The 20,270-nt window shown below is 46.7% G+C and overlaps 1 protein-coding gene across 33 annotated transcripts in view; it reads left to right on the plus strand.

Annotated features, from left to right (window-relative positions):
* LOC110487604 (microtubule-actin cross-linking factor 1) overlaps positions 1–20,270 on the plus strand; it is a 253,063-nt gene that overhangs the window by 203,212 nt on the left and 29,581 nt on the right. For 30 of the 33 annotated variants that reach the window (XM_090228136.1, XM_090228127.1, XM_090228137.1 and 27 more), the window contains 11 exons: positions 10,136–10,297; positions 10,547–10,717; positions 12,054–12,220; positions 12,551–12,710; positions 13,148–13,474; positions 13,855–13,939; positions 14,105–14,331; positions 14,989–15,195; positions 15,591–15,818; positions 16,176–16,394; positions 16,608–16,811. In XM_090228136.1, coding sequence (XP_090084262.1) covers positions 10,136–10,297; positions 10,547–10,717; positions 12,054–12,220; positions 12,551–12,710; positions 13,148–13,474; positions 13,855–13,939; positions 14,105–14,331; positions 14,989–15,195; positions 15,591–15,818; positions 16,176–16,394; positions 16,608–16,811 — 2,157 coding nt within the window. The remainder of the gene's footprint in view (positions 1–10,135; positions 10,298–10,546; positions 10,718–12,053; positions 12,221–12,550; positions 12,711–13,147; positions 13,475–13,854; positions 13,940–14,104; positions 14,332–14,988; positions 15,196–15,590; positions 15,819–16,175; positions 16,395–16,607; positions 16,812–20,270) is intronic. The other 3 variants (XM_090228138.1, XM_090228139.1, XM_090228126.1) reach the window with 1 other exon arrangement.

Consider the following 20,270-nt stretch of genomic DNA (forward strand, 5'->3'; position numbering starts at 1 on the left):
ATATTGGTGTCGGGAACAATGTGGCGGAGGCTGCAGCAGAATGAGGAGAAAACAGCCCTTGACTTATAGTCTAAGGAAGTGAGGCGAGAGGAAACCCCAGCTTAAATAGGTCTATAATCAATAGTCTAACTGTTAAATGTGCCTGGCTTTTATACCTCATTTATATACAGTGCATTCAGACAGTGTCAGATCTCTTCCCTTTTTCCACATTTTGTTACATTACAGCCTTACTCTAAAATCAATCTACACACAATACCCCATAATGGCAAAGTGAGGTTTTTTAGAAACTGAAATACCTTATTTACGTAAGTATTTGGAACCTGTGCTATGAGACACGAAATTGAACTCGGGTGCATCCTGTTTCCATTGATCATCCTTGATGTTTCTACTTTTGATTGGACATGATTTGGAAAGGCACACACCTGTCTATAAGGTCCCACAGTTGTCAGAGCAAAAATAATTGGTCGAAGGAATTGTCCGTCGAGCGCCGAGAATAAACATTTCTGCAGCATTGAAGGTTCCCAAGAACACAGTGGCCTCCATCATTCTTAAATGGAAGAAGTTTGGAACTACCAAGACACTTCCTAGAGCTGGTCGCCCTGGCCAAACTGAGCAATCGGGGAGAAGGGCCTTGGTCAGGGAGGTGACCAAGAACCTGATGGGAGCACCTTTTAGAAGGACAACCATCTCTGCAGCACTTCACCAATCAGGCCTTTATGATCGTGGCCAGACGGAAGCCACTCCCCAGTAAAAGGCACATGACAGCCTGTTGGAGTTTGCCAAAAGGCACCTAAAGGACTCTCAGACCATGAGAAACAAGATTCTCTGGTCCGATGAAACCAAGATTAAACTCTTTGGCCTGAGTACCAAGCGTCACATCTGAAGGAAACCTGGCACAATCCCTATGGTGAAGCATGGTGTTGGCAGCATCATGCTGTGAGGATGTTTTTCAGCTGCAGGGACTGGGAGACTAGTCAGGATCGAGGAAAAGATGGACGGAGCAAAGTACTGAGAGATCCTTGATGAAAACCTGCTCCAGAGCGCTCAGGACCTCAGACTGGGGTGACTGTTCACCTTCCAACACGACAACGACTCTAAGTACACAGCCAATACAACGCATGAGTGGCTTCGGGACTTTGAATGTCCTTGAGTGACCCAGCCAGAGCCCGGACTTGAACACGATCGAACATCTCTGGAGAGACCTGAAAATAGCTGTGCAGCAAGGCTTCCCATCAAACCTAACAGGGCTTGAGAGGATGTGCAGAGAAGAATGGGAGAAACTCCCCAAATACAGGTGTGCCAAGCTTGTAGCGTCATACCCAAGAAGACTAGAGGATGTTATTACTGCCAAAGGTGCTTCAACAAAGTACTGAGTAAAGGGTCTGAATACTTTTTTTTAAATACATTTGCAAAAATGTCTGAACATGTTGCTTTGTTATTATGGGATGTTGTGTGTAGATTGATGGGGGGGGGGGGGGGACAATTGAATCCATTTTAGAATAAGGCTTTAATGTAACAAAATGTGGAAAAGTTTTACGGGGTCTGAATACTTTCAGAATGCACAGAAATAATGCAGATCCTGCTTCTGTTAACTGCTTGAGTTTTTGTTTAATATCCTGCTGATTCCATGAGCACCAATTCACGATTGAATGTGACTATTTTTAGTCTTTGCTGTAATGAAGGCTTAACAAACAAAAAAACATTAACTGACAGTCTGATACGCTTATAATGTATTTAGTGTTTACATTGTTCCAAAAGTCAGAAAATAATATTGTAATCTATACAGCACCTGTTTGGTACACTTAATATCCACGCAGTGCTGGCTCCTTACCTTGTTTTTATTGATCTTCAGTATTTTCTACAACGAGTCAAATGTATTCCTCACATCTGACTTCCCCTTTACCTCAAGAGCAGCCTGTAAATATTACCCCATTTCGAGTTTATTTGTCAGGTCCTTTGCATCCATTTTGCTCTTATGGTGTTCGGCGTTTGTCATAACCAATATATTGATGTGATCGTGATATGCTATAGGTCACTTCCTATTGGTTACGTGCAAGAGAGGAGGGGTTGAGAGTTTGGGGAATGTTTTTTAGATTTCGGTGACAGAACTTTTCAGTCAGAAAGGTCTGTAATTATGTTCCAGCTTCAGCAACATGGACAGAGGGATAAACACTTGATGTTCTGTGGTGGTCTATGCAACAGGGAGGAGAGAGAAACAATGGGTGCTCGTCACACAGTCACTCGCTGTCGTGTTTTTTTTTTAAACACTAGCCTAGCATGTCTGAGCCAGGCCCGGCACAATCAAATAATTTGCTGGTCGGACGACCTCTAGTCATTTGTGTGTCTTAATTATTTAATGAAACAGAATGCTTAAAGCATCACACCATCTCAGTGAATATAGTTGAATTGATTAAAAACACAAAGGATATGTCTATATGGACAAATACACGTTTAAATATATCTACCAATCGATTGGTCGGAGGAACAGACGACTCTTGGCCGACCAAGATTTTTAGCCGGGGACAACCATACATAACACATACACAGTCCGGTGTTCAATTTCACGTGATTCCGTTTGGTAAACGCATTTGATATTTTCTGAATGCAACATGAGCACGCTGACACACATTCGTGTTTAGAAGAAAGAGGAGAGTAACGTGTTTACATTGGAAGATGGAACAGAAAGGCAGGAGAGACTGACAGACACTGTAGGTGAGCTCAGATCCGGTAACACGGGCATATTTAATATGATAATGATGGCACTGAAAGACAAGCAGACATCCAGGAAGCACCTGCAAAAGAGGAAAAACCGAAAGGGAGGGAGCGAGAGAGGGGGAGAATGAGGGGAAAAGGAAGAGATATGGAAAGGGGTGAAGGAGAGAGCGAGAGCGCGAGAGCGCGAGAGCGCGGCGAGGTTAAGGCCACAATGGCCCGAGTGCAGAAATGAGCTTGTGCTTGGGTTCCTTTTCAAGTGCAATCTATCATGAAAAAGGATGTTTCTCTACCACTTTGATGATTGATTAATTCAGCACTGCCTGGTCTGACCATCGTAAACTACTGCAATATTCTAACATGGTGGTCAGGGCAAAAAAAATAGATCCTTCTACTGAAAAGGAAACTGCGGGGGGATAAGGATGGAGAGAGACGGGAAGAGAGTGAGAGGCCAGCGCAAAGGCAGGAAGAGCGGGAACGAGGGAGGATAGGGAAGTCGGAGACAGAGTAAAGGGCTGTTATCCCTGTCCTTGATTTGGATGGGGAATGATATTGTCTCACTGTAGTTCTCTCAGAAGAGTCATCAGATTAGTCCCACTCTATTTATGTAAGTCAATAGGCCCACTGCGGCTTTCTCAGTAGCATGTGGACAAGCTGTCTATACACAGTAAGGGAATGTATACACGTGTTGGGTTTGAACAGTAGTCTGTTACACTGTCCCTATTTGGTGTTTATTAGGATCCCCATTGGCCGCTGCAAAAGCATCAGCGACTCTTCCTGGGGTCCACATGAAACATGACACAATACATGGTACAGAACAAGGACTGAACTACACACATTTAAAACGTCACACACAGCCTGCATGTCAGTCCATACACATCATATCTAGATCTAATACATAATATATAGTGCAAATTGCAATACAAGGTGTGTAAAATGGCTGTGTCTCTTCAGTCCCTGTACTGTCCATTTGTGGATAAAGTTTTTGAATGAAGTATGTGGCTTGGTCTGCAGTGTCGGTGGGAAACCAACTCGTGTCATTAATCTAGTTGGCACTGCGGTTCATACTGGTCTATAGTGCGGGTGTGTCTGCATGCAATATTGGCCGTGACGTTAGTTCCAGTCTGGAGGTGAATGGAGTTGAATCAGACGGTGGTTGTTTACGTTAGCTGGCGCTTGTCCGTTTGTCATGATTTAAGGTGGTGATTGGTCCTGGCGCTGGACACCAGCCATGAAGACTGCTGCCTCGCTGCTGTACTGCGTTAGCTGGTCAGCTCCATGTACACTCGCATGGGAACACACACATGGACTTGACACACACAGACTTCGAGCGCGCCCACGGATGCATGCGACGCACACACAAACACGTGTACACACACACGCGTGCTGACACACACTGTTTTAACACTTCAGTGTTTAGTGAGTTCTTGTGGTTTTTGGTGTTTGGAGAGCAAGGTGATTAAGTGATCATGCCAGAGAAGCCAGTGTTTTGGAGGACATATTGGCGCGGGTGTTGTTAGGCCCGAGGCGAAGTCGAAAGGCCGGCAAACCGTGCCAATATATCATCCAAACCCTGGCTTCTCGGGCATTATCACAATTATACAACGGGCTACCAACATATTCAAATAATGATCGACATATTTTCATTAAAAACATTATTTTGATTCATACTATTTCATCCTTCCACAAGATAAAGTCCTGACACACATCTAGTCAGTCTTTTGTGTTCTGTATCTATAGACGCGACCCAGTCGTTCAGTCTTTGTGTTCTGTATCTATAGACGCGACCCAGTCGTTCAGTCTTTGTGTTCTGTATCTATAGACGCGACCCAGTCGTTCAGGCTTTGTGTTCTGTATCTATAGACGCGACCCAGTCGTTCAGTCTTTGTGTTCTGTATCTATAGACGTGACCCAGTCGTTCAGGCTTTGTCTTCTGTATCTATAGACGCGACCCAGTCGTTCAGTCTTTGTGTTCTGTATCTATAGATGCGACCCAGTCGTTCAGGCTTTGTCTTCTGTATCTATAGACGCGACCCAGTCGTTCAGGCTTTGTCTTCTGTATCTATAGACGCGACCCAGTAGTATGGCAATGGAACTTTTAGAGCGGACTGGCAATGTTCTTATCCCTTGCTTTCAAGCTTGCTAGCTTGCCAACTCCGGGTAAGTTACAGTCACGTCAAAAAGTGCAGTCAGAATAACAACAAAGTAGCTCCGTTTGCATTTGTTTAAGCTGTTTTGTAGTTAGCTTATGATGCACGACTTTGCCTGGCAGAGAAGATGCGCTGTCTTGTCAGGACACTGCTCAGACAAAAGACACACATTCCATGACATTCATTTGAGTGGATTTTAATAAATGAAACCATACATTCTATTTGCTATCCACCACAGCTGACATAGCTATAGCTACTTATTGTTTGTCACATGTATCTGTACATTCCCCTAGATGATGGTGCATCGGGGTCTGTGCTACTATTACTGCTGCTGCCTTGCTCCAGCCTTTTGGGTGTTTGATGGTGCTGCATTGTTGTCTTTGTTTTTCGGCCAGGATGTTGCTCCGGCGTTTTCTGTGTCAGTGATGGACGCCAGTAGCTCCCTCGCTTCTAAACCAGAATTGGCCAGTTTCTGGACTGTCGTGGTCCTGATGCTGTGATTTGTGTATGTAGTTGTTCCCGCTGCCCAGCAGTTCTTGGGTAGAAGTGCTGCCAGATAGTTCACGCCCATCGGCTCTGACTCTGACTACCAGATCGAGTCCCCGATACACACTCCCTGGAGATCAAATTTAAGGGCGTTCTCTGGGCATTTCAATAGATTTTTCTCTAGTGATGCCACCGGGCATAGTGGGTTCCCTGGCTGCTCGAACATACATCCCCTCTTGGACTCCCTGCCCCTCTCCCTTGGGTCCAGATGATTCTTTGTGGCCTCGTTATATGCGAGAGTGGCGTATCCGAGAGAGAGAATGCATTATTATAATATAGTTTTCCAGTAGCCTAATTACGGGTGCAACTTAGAAATAACACAAACAGACTTTGAACAACATACCTTAGACCGTTCTCGTCTGTTTTTACGAGGAATGGGTTGGGCTTTAGTTTGACCCAGATGTAACTGGAGGTCGAACCACTCTTTCTGGACCAGACCTCTTGGTGACCTGGGATTCAGAGCCTGGGAGTTTTGGAGCTGGGCCATGTCCTTATCGGTGATGGGAGGGTGGCTGTTTGATATCCTTTCCTTGCCTTATTAGCTGATTGGAGGTGGTAAATTCAGTGTCCTTCATAAGGCACCAGCTGTGACCGATGGGCGGGTCATTTAGGAACCAGCTGAACCCACTCCGGAGTACATTTACATGAAATTGTCGGAGAAGGTTGTTATACTCTTCCTTAGTGACATTTTTGAAGCCAACAACTTTTTTATTCTCTGCTAGCCAGCCCTCAAAGCAACGCCACAGCCCTTATTCCCGTTACAGCGTTTCTCTACATATTTATATACATTTTTAATTGAACCTTTTATTTAACTAGGCAAGTCAGTTAAGAACAAATTCATATTTACAGTGATGGCCTTCCAGGGAACAGTGGGTTAACTGCCTTGTTCAGGGGCAGAACGACAGATTTGTACCTTGTCTGCTCGGGGATTCGATCCAGCAACCTTTCGGTTACTGGCCCAACGCTCAAACCACTAGGCTACCTGCCGTCATTCAATGCAGTATCCTCCAAGTCTGCATGCCCTGGGTATTATTGCTATCTCCCTTTCCCCCTTCATCCATAGTCATGCCGCTGAAAATATAACAACAAATTCCACTCATCCATTTTAGTCTCCGCAACAAAGTATCGATTTAGCTAGTCAACTGAAAACAAGTTTTGTGTGTTGCTATGACAACCAGCTCAATTTGCTGTCTGGCTCCTTCGGGTACATTCACTTTATATGGGAGGGTGGAAATCGCAATTCAATATTGAAACAAAATGTCAGAAGTCGGAGAGACAGACAGCAAAGGTTTATACAAATCTCTGCTGTTGGAAACCAAATGCTTATCTTAAAGAAATGGAAGATAATGTCTAGATGCTTTTTTATAGTGGAGCTTCTTGTTATACATTTCCTGTCTGAGACAGTGGATTGCTCAGTGAGATGGAACCGAGTAAATGGGCATTTCAGCGTCATTGGTTTGGCCGGTGGTAACTTGTGAAATAGACACCAGCTGGAATGCGGTTTTAACCAATCAGCATTCTGGATTAGACACACCCCGTTGTATTCGAGACTGAGTGAGATGTCACACATGTAGTAGAAGGTTTGAGTTTTATCCAGTTTTCTCCTTTTGAGCCAGGAGGTGGAACTGGCTAGAGCCAGAAACGTAAAAAATTGAATGAAAAGAAATCCATGTAAACTGAATTGTGGTTCAAGTGAGAAAGCCAATGTCTGGTTGAGGTTTTGGTCAAGAGGGAGGCGAGGGTAGCTCATGAAGAGAAGGGATGTTGAGGTTGGAGAGGGATGGAGGGGAAAGTGAGGGGTTAGGAGTGAGTGACGAAAGTAAGGGAAATGTGAAGGAGGGTGGAAGGGAGTGTGTGTGTGACTGTTGATCCACTGCCATGCTTCAAGAGGTGGGGAGGAATGAGAAACATCCAAGATATTTTCCGAGCTCTGGTTTAGTGGAGTCGACCGCTTTGACCTGGCTAGAGAGAGAGGGGGAGGGGAGGGAGAGAAGGATGAGAATAGGGGTCTGGACACGTGCAGCATCGTACACACACACACACACACACGTTCATTCAGTCAAATACACAGAGTACACACACTGTCCGGGATATGGATAGGGTGGAGTGGGTCATGGCTGAGGCTCATTGTTGTCGAGGCAGTCAGACTTCCTGTTGGAAGCAGGGAGGAGGCCCATCACCGCAACACAGCTGTGACACACACAATCCAAGACACATCTTGTTCTATTTTAGCATCCCTGTTTTCTTTCAAACTCCTACACTTCATCTCCTGGCGTGGAAAAGCAGCACTTTCACACAATATTTACTCCAGATGAGCAGAATCCAATAAAACCGTTCATTATAGAACAAGATCAAAGGCAGGCCTCCACACAACCGCTTCTAGGTGATTATACGGTGTAGAAAAACAATGACCTTAGATGAGGCTCAAAAGAGGACAAAACTCTAACTCATAGAAGTCCCCCTCCCCATCGTTCCTTCTCACAAATGCAACTCAACGGTTTTGTGCCTACATTGCCGTTATAAGGCAAACAATAGTTCAAAGCACTTCCTTTGTCTTAGTATTTCTCTCATTTGAATTGAATCAAAATCAAATCAAAGTTTATTGGTCCCATACACAGATTTGCAGATGTTATCGAAAGTGCAGCATAGTGCTTTTCGTTTCTACATCCAGCAGTGCAGTAATACCTATCTATAAAATACAAAACAATACATGTCATAATCCAGAAATAAAACATATATTTATATATAAAAGAATGAGCAATGTCAGATACAGGAATATATATATATATATATATATTATATATATATACACACACATATACACATATATAAGTGGCGGCAGGTAGCGGTTAAGAGCGTTGGGCCAGTAACCGAAAGGTCGCTGGTTCAAATCCCAGGACCGGCAAAGTGGAAAAATCTGCCATTCTGCCCTTGAGCAAGGCAGCAACTGCTCCCCGGGCGCCGATGATGTGGATTAAGGTTACAGGCGGTGACGTTGCCATATCAGGTGCTTATACAGCCCCACAGGATGCGCTCAATGGTGAATCTGTAGAAGTTTGCGACGGTCTGAGGGGACCAAGACACATTTCTTAAACTCCTCACCACACTGTCTGTGTGAAGGGACCATTTCAGGGTGTCAGTGATGTGCGAGCCAAGGAACTAGAAGCATCACCCCGTCGGAGTGGATGGGGACGTGCTCTCTGCTTTCTCTTGTAGTCCATGACATGCTCCTTTTTGTTGAAGTTGGGGGAGAGGTTATATTCCTTGCACCACTCTTCCCGGGGCTCGTTGTTGGTAATCATGCCTACCGCTGTTCTCGTCAGCAAACTTGATGATTGAGTTGGAGATGTGCGTGGCCTCGCCGTCATAGGGGAACGGGTAGTACAGGAGGGGGCTGAGGACGCACCCCTGTGGGGCCCCCGTGTTGAGGATCAGCATGGCGGAGGTTTTGGTGCCTAACTTCAACACATTGGGTTGGCCCATTAGGAAGTCCAGGACCCAGTTGCACAAGGAGGGGTTCAGACCCAGGGCCCTGAACTTAGGGGTGAGCTCTCAGGGCACTATGGTGTTGAGGGCTGACCTGTAATCGATGTACTCAATTCCTAAATGGGGTATTCCTCTTGTCCAGGTGGGATAAGGCAGTGTGCAGTGCAATGTCGATTGCATCGTCCGTGGATCTGTTGGGGCGATATGCGAATTTCAGTGGGTCTAGAGTGTCGCGTAAGGTGGAGGTAATATGGTCCTTAACTAGCTTCTCAAAGCACGTCATGATGACAGAAGTGAGTGCTACGGGGCAATAGTCATTTAGTTCAGTTACATTCACTTTCTTGGTTACAGGAACAATGGTGGACATCTTGAAGCAAGTGGGGACAACAGACTGTGATATGGAGAGATTGAATATGTCCAGAAACACTCCACTCAGCTTGTCTGCACATCTGAGGCTTGGGATGCCGTCTGGGCCGGCAGCCATACAAGGGTTAACACGATTAAATTACTTACTGACGTCGGCCACAGAGAATGAGAGCACACAGTTTTCGTGAGCGTCTGGGGTCCACGTCGTCGACTCGATGTCAACAACTAGTCCTTCTGTTTCTCTTCCAGTCATTCCTCCCACTGTTCTCAGAGCAATTATTTTGTCCCGGCCCCTAGGCTTTGCCAGTTCTGGTCTATGGGTGTGTTTGCCAGTTCTGGTCTATGGGTGTGTTTGCCAGTTCTGGTCTATGGGTGTGTTTGCCAGTTCTGGTCTATGGGTGTGTTTGCCAGTTCTGGGCTGTAGTGTGTGTTTGTGTGTGTGTGTGGCCCGAGGTTTGGCATCTCTACCATTGGGAACCACCATGGCTAATTTCAGATCCCTGTAATCTCTATACAGCTCTATGGGAAAGCAGCCATTTTGCATTGAAGCCCCATATTTGATTTCAGGACATTGAGCTGGTTTTCTTTCGAGTTGGACGCCCATTTCCATCATGCTGTGTCTCCAGCCCTAGATGGCGGTGTGTGTTTGAGTAATGTGACCAGACAGGTGAAGGGTGTGTTCAACTCCCTCTTTTCTAGCCACCCTTACTTTCCAGCACTCTAATCCTTATAATCCCTTTCTCCTCCCTCCCTCTTTCTCCTCCTCCCTCTGTTTCTCTCGCTTTCTCTCCATATCTCTCTTCTCTCCCTCCATTTCTTTATCTCTCTCGCTCTCCTCTCTCTCCCCCTCCCTCTTCTCTCTCTCATTCTCTCAGGCGGTGGAGAGGGAGCAGGTGGACAGCATTCAACCCAAGCTGCAGCACGTGAACGCGGTGGGCCAGGGCCTGATCCAGAGTGCAGCCAAACACACAGACACCCAGGCCCTGGAGCATGACCTAGAGACCACCAACCTCAGATGGAACTCCCTCAACAAGAGGGTAAGTCAGTCTGTCTGTCTGACCATCTATCCATCGGTCTGACTGTAATGGTATGTCTGTGCTATGGTTTGTGTGTGCGTGCGTGCGTTTGTGTCTGACTGAGTATGCATTTTACGTGTTACGTTTGTTTGATATGCGTGAATGGAATGATGGGTTTGTAAGGAACCAGGTTTATGTTTGTCTATGTATACCTGTCTATGTCAATACAGTCATTGTCCCCCCTCACTCACTGCATTGTTCCTTGACCAGATTGCAGAGCGCATCGCCCAGTTGCAGGAAGCTCTGTTGCATTGTGGGAAGTTCCAGGATGCCCTGGAGCCTCTTCTGAGCTGGCTGAGTGACACGGAGGAACTGGTAGCCAATCAGAAGCCCCCGTCAGCCGAGTACAGAGTGGTCAAGGCCCAGATCCAGGAACAGAAGGTGAGCGAGAAAGGGATGAGTGGAGAAAGGGATAGATGGAGTCAGGGATGAGTATCTAGATGGAGAGAGTTGTAGTGAGGAACATATATTTTATTTTAATACCAGGTCTTTTCCCTATATCAGATACTAATTCATTTACTGGGCATTAGAGACATGTGGAACCTAGATTTGCATAAAAACAAGCTTAAGCTAAACAAGCTTAATTTATTCATATATTTGAACTTTATTTATTCATAGATAATAATAGAATGGGCTATTACTGTTATTCAATTGTCCTTATTTTCACCAAGAGACAAATAACATGTGAAAGGGAAACACTCACACACCTAATTATCTGGGTGTTTTGGCAGAGGAAAAGCTCAAATGAGTCTGCCAGTCTGGTTGGCATTCAACACACACCAGTTAACACAGATGTCGGATTACAATGTTCAGAGAAACCGAGAGGCTGAAGAAAACACAATGTCTGCACTCCCTCTATCTGGAACACTTCCCGTGTTTGTGTGTCGAGGAGCGCGGCGGATTCAGCCCCGCCACTCTGTCATACGTGTCTCCGTCCGCCACTGAAGGGGTTCAGAAAGGGAAGTACTGCCAAATTGAGCTACGACTCATCGTGGACGTCGTCACAACCGGGGTGGCCTGATATTTGAGATACTGTGTTGTTGAGGAACACTGCAAAACATTGCGGTATTGAATGTGAAGTATGTTCTAGCTATCCTGCCAACTTGCCACCAGCAGCATACCACCCTTCATACCACTGCTGGCTTGCTTCTGAAGCTTGGCTTGGTCCTGGTCAGTCCCTGGATGGGAGACCAGATGCTGCTGAAAGTGGTGTTGGAGGGCCAGTAGGAGGCACTCTTTCCTCTGGTCTAAAAAAAAAAATATCCCAATGCCCCAGGGCAGTGATTGGGGACATTGCCCTGTGTAGGGTGCCGTCTTTCAGATGGGACGTTAAACTGGTGTCCTGACTCTCTGATGTCTTTAAAGATCCCATGGCACTTATCGTAAGAGTAGGGGTGTTAACCCCAGTGTCCTGGCTAAATTACCAATCTGACCCTCAAACCATCACGGTCACCTAATAATCTCCAGTTTACAATTGGCTCATTCATCCCCCACCTCTCCCCTGTAACTATTCCCCAGGTCGTTGCTGCAAATGAGAATGTGTTCTCAGTCAACTTACCTGGTAAAATAACGAATACATAAAATAAATAAACTGTTTTACACCGAAATCCTAGAATCAGCGACTCTTCTGGTCTTGAATATACATGCAGAACAAAGAGTATGAGAGTTGGTATTATTTGTGGTGTTGAACGTCCCGTCTCTGTCTCTCATGTTCCAGCTGTTACAAAGACTGCTGGACGACCGCAGAGCCACTGTTCAGATGATCCAGGGAGAGGGAGAGAGGATCGCAGCTACGGCCGAGACACAGGACAAAGACAAGATCCAGAAACAGCTGGAGAGTCTGGGAGTGAGATGGGACGAGCTGCTGGAGAAAGCCAGAGCAAGGTAACGTACATTATTGTATGGACACACTACACATAGGAGTTGATATAACCGGTCATCATTCATCACGTACATGCACCACAGTCAGTGACGACATCTCAACACCACAGAAAGACTCTTACCCATGCATAGTGAACATGCATGCATAGTACACACACATACACTAGCCTACCTACAGAATGCATTACAATTACTGCAGTACACAACCCACACATTCCTGACTGTCGTGTCTGAATCCTTATTTGGATCCACGATAAGACGTTGATATACAAAGGCGACCCAAACGCTCACCCCCTCTCTCCCTTATTCTCCCTTCTCCTCCCGCCTCTGCAGGCAGTGCCAGTTGGAGGATCTGCAGGCGCTGGCACTTCAGTTCCACGAGGCGGTGGAGCCTCTTGGAGAGTGGCTGAGTGCCACCGAGCGACGCCTGAGCACCGTCGAGCCCATGGGAACCCAGACTTCCAAGATCACCCAACAGATTACAAAACACAAGGTAACGTGGTTGACGGTGTCACAAGGTAACGTGTCCCCCTCGAAACACGGGTTGCGTTTTCGGTTTCCTTTGAGGAAAAGAGGTGAATAAGGACAGAAATGAGGGTTTAAGTCTCTGGAATGAAACTAGGGAGACAAGAGGATGGTACCTGAATACACGACTGGTTACTTTCCATTGAGAGAAAGAAAGGGAAGCCCAGGCTCAACAATTTTCCCCTCAACATTTTGATATGATTTGATATCATTGAACCTTTTTTGTTGTTTATGATTTTATGTTTTTCTTGTAAGTTATCATACATATTTGGCTTTCATTCGTTCCTTCTGATTTCTCATTCATTATGATTTCTCATCTGCATCCTCATTTTATCCTTTATTTGTTCCCTATGTTTTTCTTCTGTTCTCCTTCACTCCTCCCCCTCTCCGCACACACCACCCCAGGCCGTCCAAGAGTCCGTCTCCTCTAGAGGATCCGAGGTCAACCGCCTCGAGGCCCTCGGCCAATCCCTGGCGCCCCTCAGCTGCGCGGCCGACCGCGATTGGCTGAGGGAGCGTGTGGGGGCGGTGCGGCTAGGCCACTCGGAGCTCAGTGATTGGTGCCAATGCAGGGCCGTCATGCTGGAGCAGGCCCTGGCCAATGCCCAGCTGTTTGGGGAGGATGAGGTGGAGGTGCTCAACTGGCTGGCTGAGGTGGGCCAGCGGCTGGGACAGGTGTCTGTGCAGAGCTACCAGCCAGGGGTCCTCACCCAGCAGCACAAGCACACACTGGTACGATGCTATGGTTTAGACAGGGAGTAGCTATTCATTAACACAGAGTGGTAGGATACTACCGCACCACCACAGGAAGTATTGTATTGGCTAGTACTGTCTAGACATTGAGTAGCAATAGGAATGACTCGTATTACGTTCTACGGATGTCAAACTCGTTCCACGGAGGGCAGAGTATCTGTGGGTTTTCGCTCGTCCCTTGTACTTGATTGATGAATTAAGGTTACTAATTGGTAAGGAACTCCCCTCACCTGGTTGTCTAGGGCTTCATTAAAAGTGGAAAACCAAAAACCTGCAGACATTAGGCCCTCCATGGAATGAGTTTGACACCACTGCTCTATAAGGTGTTCATTCTCTTTCTCTCCACCTTCCCCCATCAGTCTCTGAATGAAGAGATAGTGAGCAGGAAGAAGCAGGTTGACCAGGCCGTCAAGAACGGACAAGCCCTGCTCAAGCAAACCACCGGTAAAGTGCAACCTCTAACTCTGGATACTACTACTAATCTCCCTTCCCTGATTCTGGACCAGCTCTCCCCTAGCCCACATCTAACCATCTCTCACTAGCCAAACAGCCAGAACTGTTCCGGGACATGTCATTTTATAAAGGAATATATGTTGTTCACCCCTGCAGGTGAGGAAGTTCTGCTGATCCAGGAGAAGCTGGACGGTATCAAGTCTCGCTACGCTGAGATGACGGGCGGGAGCAGCAAAGCCCTCCGCATCCTGGAGCAGGCCCTGCAGCTGAGCACGCGATTCGCCAGCGCCCACGACGACCTCAACCAATGGTTAGACAAGGTGGAGGCGGAGCTCAACGTCATGGAGCCCGACGCCACGCCAGCCTATCAGGACAGACAGAAGGTAGGGGACGTTTTTTTTTTCTCCCCAATTTCGGGATTACGATCTTGCCTCATCGCTGCAACTCCCCAACGGCCCGGGAGATGCGAAGGTCGAGTCATGCGTCTTCTGAAACATGACCCACCGAGCCGCGCTTCTTAACACCCTCCTGCTTAACCCGGAAGCCAGCCGCACCAATGTGTCGGAGGAAACACCTTTTAAATTGATGAACAAGGTCAGCCTGCAGGCGCCCGGCCCACCACAAGGAGTCGCTAGAGCGCGATGAGCCAAGTAAAACACCCCTGGCCACAACCTCCCCTAACCCAGACGATGCTGGGCCAATTGTGCGGCGCCTAATGGGACTCCCGGGCAGAGCCAGTGACGACACCAACACTGCAATGCAGTGCCTTAGACCGCTGTGCCACTCGGGAAACCCCCAGGGGATGTTTTCTTAACAGTTTATTATACAAATATGCTGTGAATATACCGTGTATTGTGTAAATATATTTGCAGTCTGCAAATGTTCAGTGGTCATTTCAATGAATGATTTACCCAATGATTCTTGAAGAATAACTTCCTTTTTCCTCTCTTGCGATGATTTGTTTTTAACACTGTAGCGCAAGTAGGACTTATATCTTGAGTTGAAGATACTCAATCTGTGTGCGTGTGTTTCTCTCCCAGGAGCTGAAGTGTGTGTCGGCGGAGAAACGTCTGGTTTTGGACACGGTCAACGAGGTGGGCAGTGCCCTCTTAGACCTGGTGCCCTGGCGTGCCCGCGAGGGCCTAGACCGCCTGGTGGCTGACGCCAACCAGCGCTACCGAGCGGCGGACGAGACCATAACCCAGCGGGTACAGCTGGTACAGGCTGCCGTCCAGAGGTCACAACAGGTACTGCAATGTGACTAAATGAAATCGACGTTTATTGGTCACAGACAGACACAGTTGGTACTCCGTTTAGGGATCGTATACATTTACAGTGGATGAGGGTGTTGATAGTCAAAGGTGGGCCAAATTGTATAAGTTCAGGATTTGAATAGTTGAATAGCTTCATTCTCTGGGTCGATCTTTGTCTAGAAGAAATCCGTGAGGTTTCTGCTGATGTTGTCAACAAGAGGATGACGCTAATGTTGTGGCATTTCCCTCTAGTCTTCTGTTAGCATTTAGGTGGCTGTGTGTAATGCCAACCAGCTAACGCTGCTGTAAATGCTAATAACGTCTCACTCTGTCTGTATGGGGAGCCTGAGTGTGCCGGTGCTAACTGTGTGTATCTCTCTGTGCCTCAGTATGAGGAGGCGGTGGACGCGGAGCTGACCTGGGCTGGAGAGACGGAGAGGAAGCTATCCTCCCTGGGTCCTCTGAGTCTGGAGCCTGACGTCACCGTGGCCCAGCTACAGGTCCAGAGGGCCTTCAATATCGACATCATCCGACACAAAGACACCGTGGACCAGCTACTCCACACCAGGGACGACATCCTGGAGACGTGCAGCGACCAGCAGAGAGACGCTCTGGTGGTGAGGAGAGGGGGACAAAGGAGAGGGTTTAGGGAGCGCGGAAGAGGGTAGAGAAATGCAGGGAGTCCGAGAGAATGGTGAAAGGCAGACCAAGACGCCTTTTGTAACATACTGTATGCAATGACTCATTTAAGAAAAGTTAATTCACAGGAAAATCAAATGACATGACTTATGTATTTGTTATATTCATATTATAATATTATTAAATATTATAAACAAGGAGGGAAATATTGGGTTTTGTGCTTGATGTAAAAGCCTACAATATTAGTACACAAAATGTGAACTATTCCAGTGGTTTTTGCCTAGTTACCAAATGTGAACCATTCTAACCTCTTTTCTTCCCCTCGCTCTCCTCAGGTGAAGACTGACTCGCTGACTGCCCGCTACGAAGTGGTGAGCCAGCGGCACCAGGAGCGTTTCTCAGCCCTGGAGCAGGCCCAGGTCCTGGTGGCCCGCTTCTGGGAGACCCAGGAGGAGCTGGAGCCCTGGCTGGGGGAGACGGAGACCCTTATCGCCCAGCTGCCCCCGCCTGCCATCGACACCGAGGCCCTGCGACTCCAACAGGAGCAGATGAGGGTGAGGAGGAGGCTCTAATTGCTGTATTTTAACTAATGTCCTCGTGAAAAGATGTATCATGTCGAATGAGTTCCTAACACTTCTACTTTCTTTTTTTCTTTTTCCTGTCTCCCTCTTTCTCTGTGGTACTCCACCTGTACCACTCTCTAATTCACACTGTCCATCTTCCTCTTTACTTATTTTCCACTCTTTCTCCCTCCATCTTTCGTCCAGCTCTTGAGGGAGTCCATAGCGGAGCACAAGCCCCACATCGACAAGCTGCTGAAGATCGGCCCCCAGCTGGCCGTTCTGAGTCACCAGGAGGGGGCCACGGTGAGGCAGCGCTACAGCGACGCCGAGACACGCTACGCGGCCATCAAGGAGGAGGTCAAGGGTCGCGCCGCCACCCTGGACGAGGCTGTGTCTCAGTCTGCGCAGGTATGGTTTTGTAAAAGTGAATTTGAAATCGGTTTGGTGCTCGAAAGTGTGTCAATTGTTGAAGCTTGTGTCTGCCGATTTGCTACCCCGATAAAACCAAGCTTCCGGCATCCATATGAGGAAATCTGACGACTTCCTTATATGGATGCCGTAAGCCTTGTTGTGTCCATATTTGGAAGTCTGCTAATGGCAGGACGAGGTCCATGTAACGTTACCACTCCAGTCTGTAGTGGAAGAGCAGTGTGAAGGTGTTAGGCATTGGCTGTAGTGTCGTGGGATTTCTGTGACCAATGCTCAAGCTATAGTGTGATGGTGCATTGGACTCCTTTACTTGGAGCTGTTCTGTCTCTTTTTGCTCATTTCCATCAGATTGGAAGAGAACTAGACCATGTTGACTTATTATTTCACTCCAAGAGATGTTGCCGTGATCTTCAAAGGTCTTGGTCATAATATGATAGTAGAGTAGTAGCAGTCTCTGTTTGCTGAAGCTACACAGCTTCATTGCTACACTTGTAGTCAGTAAATATTTCCGTAAGAAACAGTCACATTTTATTTCAGTAGCTCTCTTGTCAAATGCTCTCTCATAGCACGTCATCTCATAAGTCATGAGCCACAGGTTGATTATCGCGGAGTGCTAAGCTGATTGTTGCTGCTGTTGATATTGCTTGGCCAGAGTGTGTGCATGTCACTGATCTAACACAATGTGTTGTTTCTCCACCTCCCATCCCTAATGGACCATATCACCCACTCCTTCTCTCTATGCATCCCTCCCTCTCTCTCTCTTTTCATTCCTCCTAAACGACCGACCTCCATACCTCTCTACCCCCTCCCTTGTGCCTGACATTTCCCCCTCTCCTCGCACTCCCCCATCCCTCCCTCCCTCCCTCCCTGGTTTGCTCCATCCATCCCTCCATCCCGCCTCTCACCCATTGTGGATGTGCTGTGTGTGTGTTCACCCACAATTTCCTCCATCCGTCGTCACTGCTCACTGCAATCACCCAGCTGGTAGAGGTAAGACCACTGACTGACCTGTACTCTATTACTGATGCCAACCGATCACAACGTGACTTAGTTATTAGAATTCCTTCCTGCGTGAACCTTGTGTCTAGGCTGAGACAACCCGCTATACCTCCCAAGTATACTTTGTCCAATGTCTCTCCTCTTTCTCAGTTAGTGTGTTTTTGACATTTTTGTGAATTGGCAATTCCTGTCCTTTTTAGTAGCTTTAGGCTTGTCCTCTTCTCTGTTCCAGTCCATGTTACCCGTTTTGACATTGCTCAAATGCTGTTATTTACCAAAGACTACCATATCATCTTTATCACCCACCACTTAGTGAGGCTGTGGTAATAGTTTGTGCTGATTTTGAAAGTTGTGCCCAGTATTCCTAACGAAGTAAACTTTATTCATGTCTAGTAAATACATATATAGTACTCCCACATCTTGAATCACATGACCCTCCAAGTATCCAAAATGACGTGGTATTTTTCGGTAAGGATCTCTGCATTTTCGCACTGTCAAAATGTCCCCTCCGAATACATACAGAGGGGCAAAAAAGTATTTAGTCAGCCACCAATTGTGCAAGTTCTCCCACTTAGAAAGATGAGAGGTCTGTAATTTTCATCATAGGTACACTTCAACTATGACAGACAAAATGGGAAGAAGAAAAATCCAGAAAATCACATTGTAGGATTTTTTATGAATTTATTTGCAAGATTTCTGGCTCTCACAGACCTGTAACTTCTTCTTTAAGAGGCTCCTCTGTCCTCCACTCGTTACCTGTATTAATGGCCCCTGTTTGAACTTGTTATCAGTATAAAAGACGCCTGTCCACAACCTCCAAACAGTCACACTATGGCCAAGACCAAGGAGCTGTCAAAGGACACCAGAAACAAAATTGTAGACCTGCACCAGGCTGGGAAGACTGAATCTGCAATAGGTAAGCAGCTTGGTTTGAAGAAATCAACTGTGGGAGCAATTATTAGGAAATGGAAGACAAACAAGACCACTGATAATCTCCCTCGATCTGGGACTCCACACACTCTGGGGTCAAAATTATCACAAGAACGGTGAGCAAAAATCCCAGAACCACACGGGGGGACCGAGTGAATGACCTGCAGAGTGCTGGGACCAAAGTAACAAAGCCTACCATCAGTAACACACTACGCCACCAGAGACTCAAATCCTGCAGTGCCAGACGTGTCCCCCTGCTTAAGCCAGTACATGTCCAGGCCCGTCTGAAGTTTGCTAGAGAGCATTTGGATGATCCAGAAGAAGATTGGGAGAATGTCATATGGTCAGATGAAACCAAAATAGAACTTTTTGGTAAAAACTCAACTTTGGAGGACAAAGAATGCTGAGTTGCATCCAAAGAACACCATACCTACTGTGAAGCATGGGAGTGGAAACATCATGCTTTGGGGCTGTTTTTCTGCAAAGGGACAAGGGCGACTGATCCGTGTAAAGGAAAGAATGAATGGGGCCATGTATCGTGAGATTTTGAGTGAAAACCTCCTTCCATCAGCAAGGGCATTGAAGATGAAACATGGCTGGGTCTTTCAGCATGACAATGATCCCAAACACACCGCCCGGGCAACGAAGGAGTGGCTTCGTAAGAAGCATTTCAAGGTCCTGGAGTGGCCTAGCCAGTCTCCAGATCTCAACCACATAGAAAATCTTTGAAGGGAGTTGAAAGTCCATGTTGCCCAGCAACAGCCCAAAACATCACTGCTCTAGAGGAGATCTGCATGGAGGAATGGGCCAAAATACCAGCAACAGTATGTGAAAACCTTGTGAAGACTTACAGAAAACGTTTGACCTCTGTCATTGCCAACAAAGGGTATATAACAAAGTATTGAGAAACTTTTGTTATTGACCAAATACTAATTTTCCACCATAATTTGCAAATAAATTCATTAAAAATCCTACAATGTGATTTTCTGGATTTGTTTTTCTAATTTTGTCTGTCATAGTTGAAGTGTAGCTATGATGAAAATTACAGGCCTCTCTCGTCTATTTAAGTGTGAGAACTTGCACAATTGGTGACTGACTAAATATTTTTTTGCCCCACTGTATAAGTATGTATAATAATAAGAATGAAAGCCTTAAAAGGCTCTGCATGGGCAATCCGTTGTCAACAGTGGCTGTACAGCATTCACTGCCACACGGTCTCTGTAGAAGACAGGCCGTTCATACATCATTGCACTTTGAAGAGCCGCTGTGAAGGAAGTGAGTTTGTGTTAATACAGGACCTCCCACCGACCAATCATGTCAATGTGGAGCTATACGGAGCCCTCTGCATTGTTACAGAAATTGGGAGGCACGCGGCATCGTCTTATGGCGCTCTGGAGGCACTGCATTTGCGTCACACCCTCCATACAGAGCCTCTGGACAGCATTGCTGGATCAAGCATAAAGCAGCTATTAGTCACGCAACCCACCTTCTCTTCTTAACACCCCCCCA

The sequence above is a fragment of the Oncorhynchus mykiss genome, chromosome 30 (genome assembly GCF_057628025.1).
Source record: "Oncorhynchus mykiss isolate SJ-2025 chromosome 30, ASM5762802v1, whole genome shotgun sequence".
Taxonomy (NCBI): domain Eukaryota; kingdom Metazoa; phylum Chordata; class Actinopteri; order Salmoniformes; family Salmonidae; genus Oncorhynchus; species Oncorhynchus mykiss.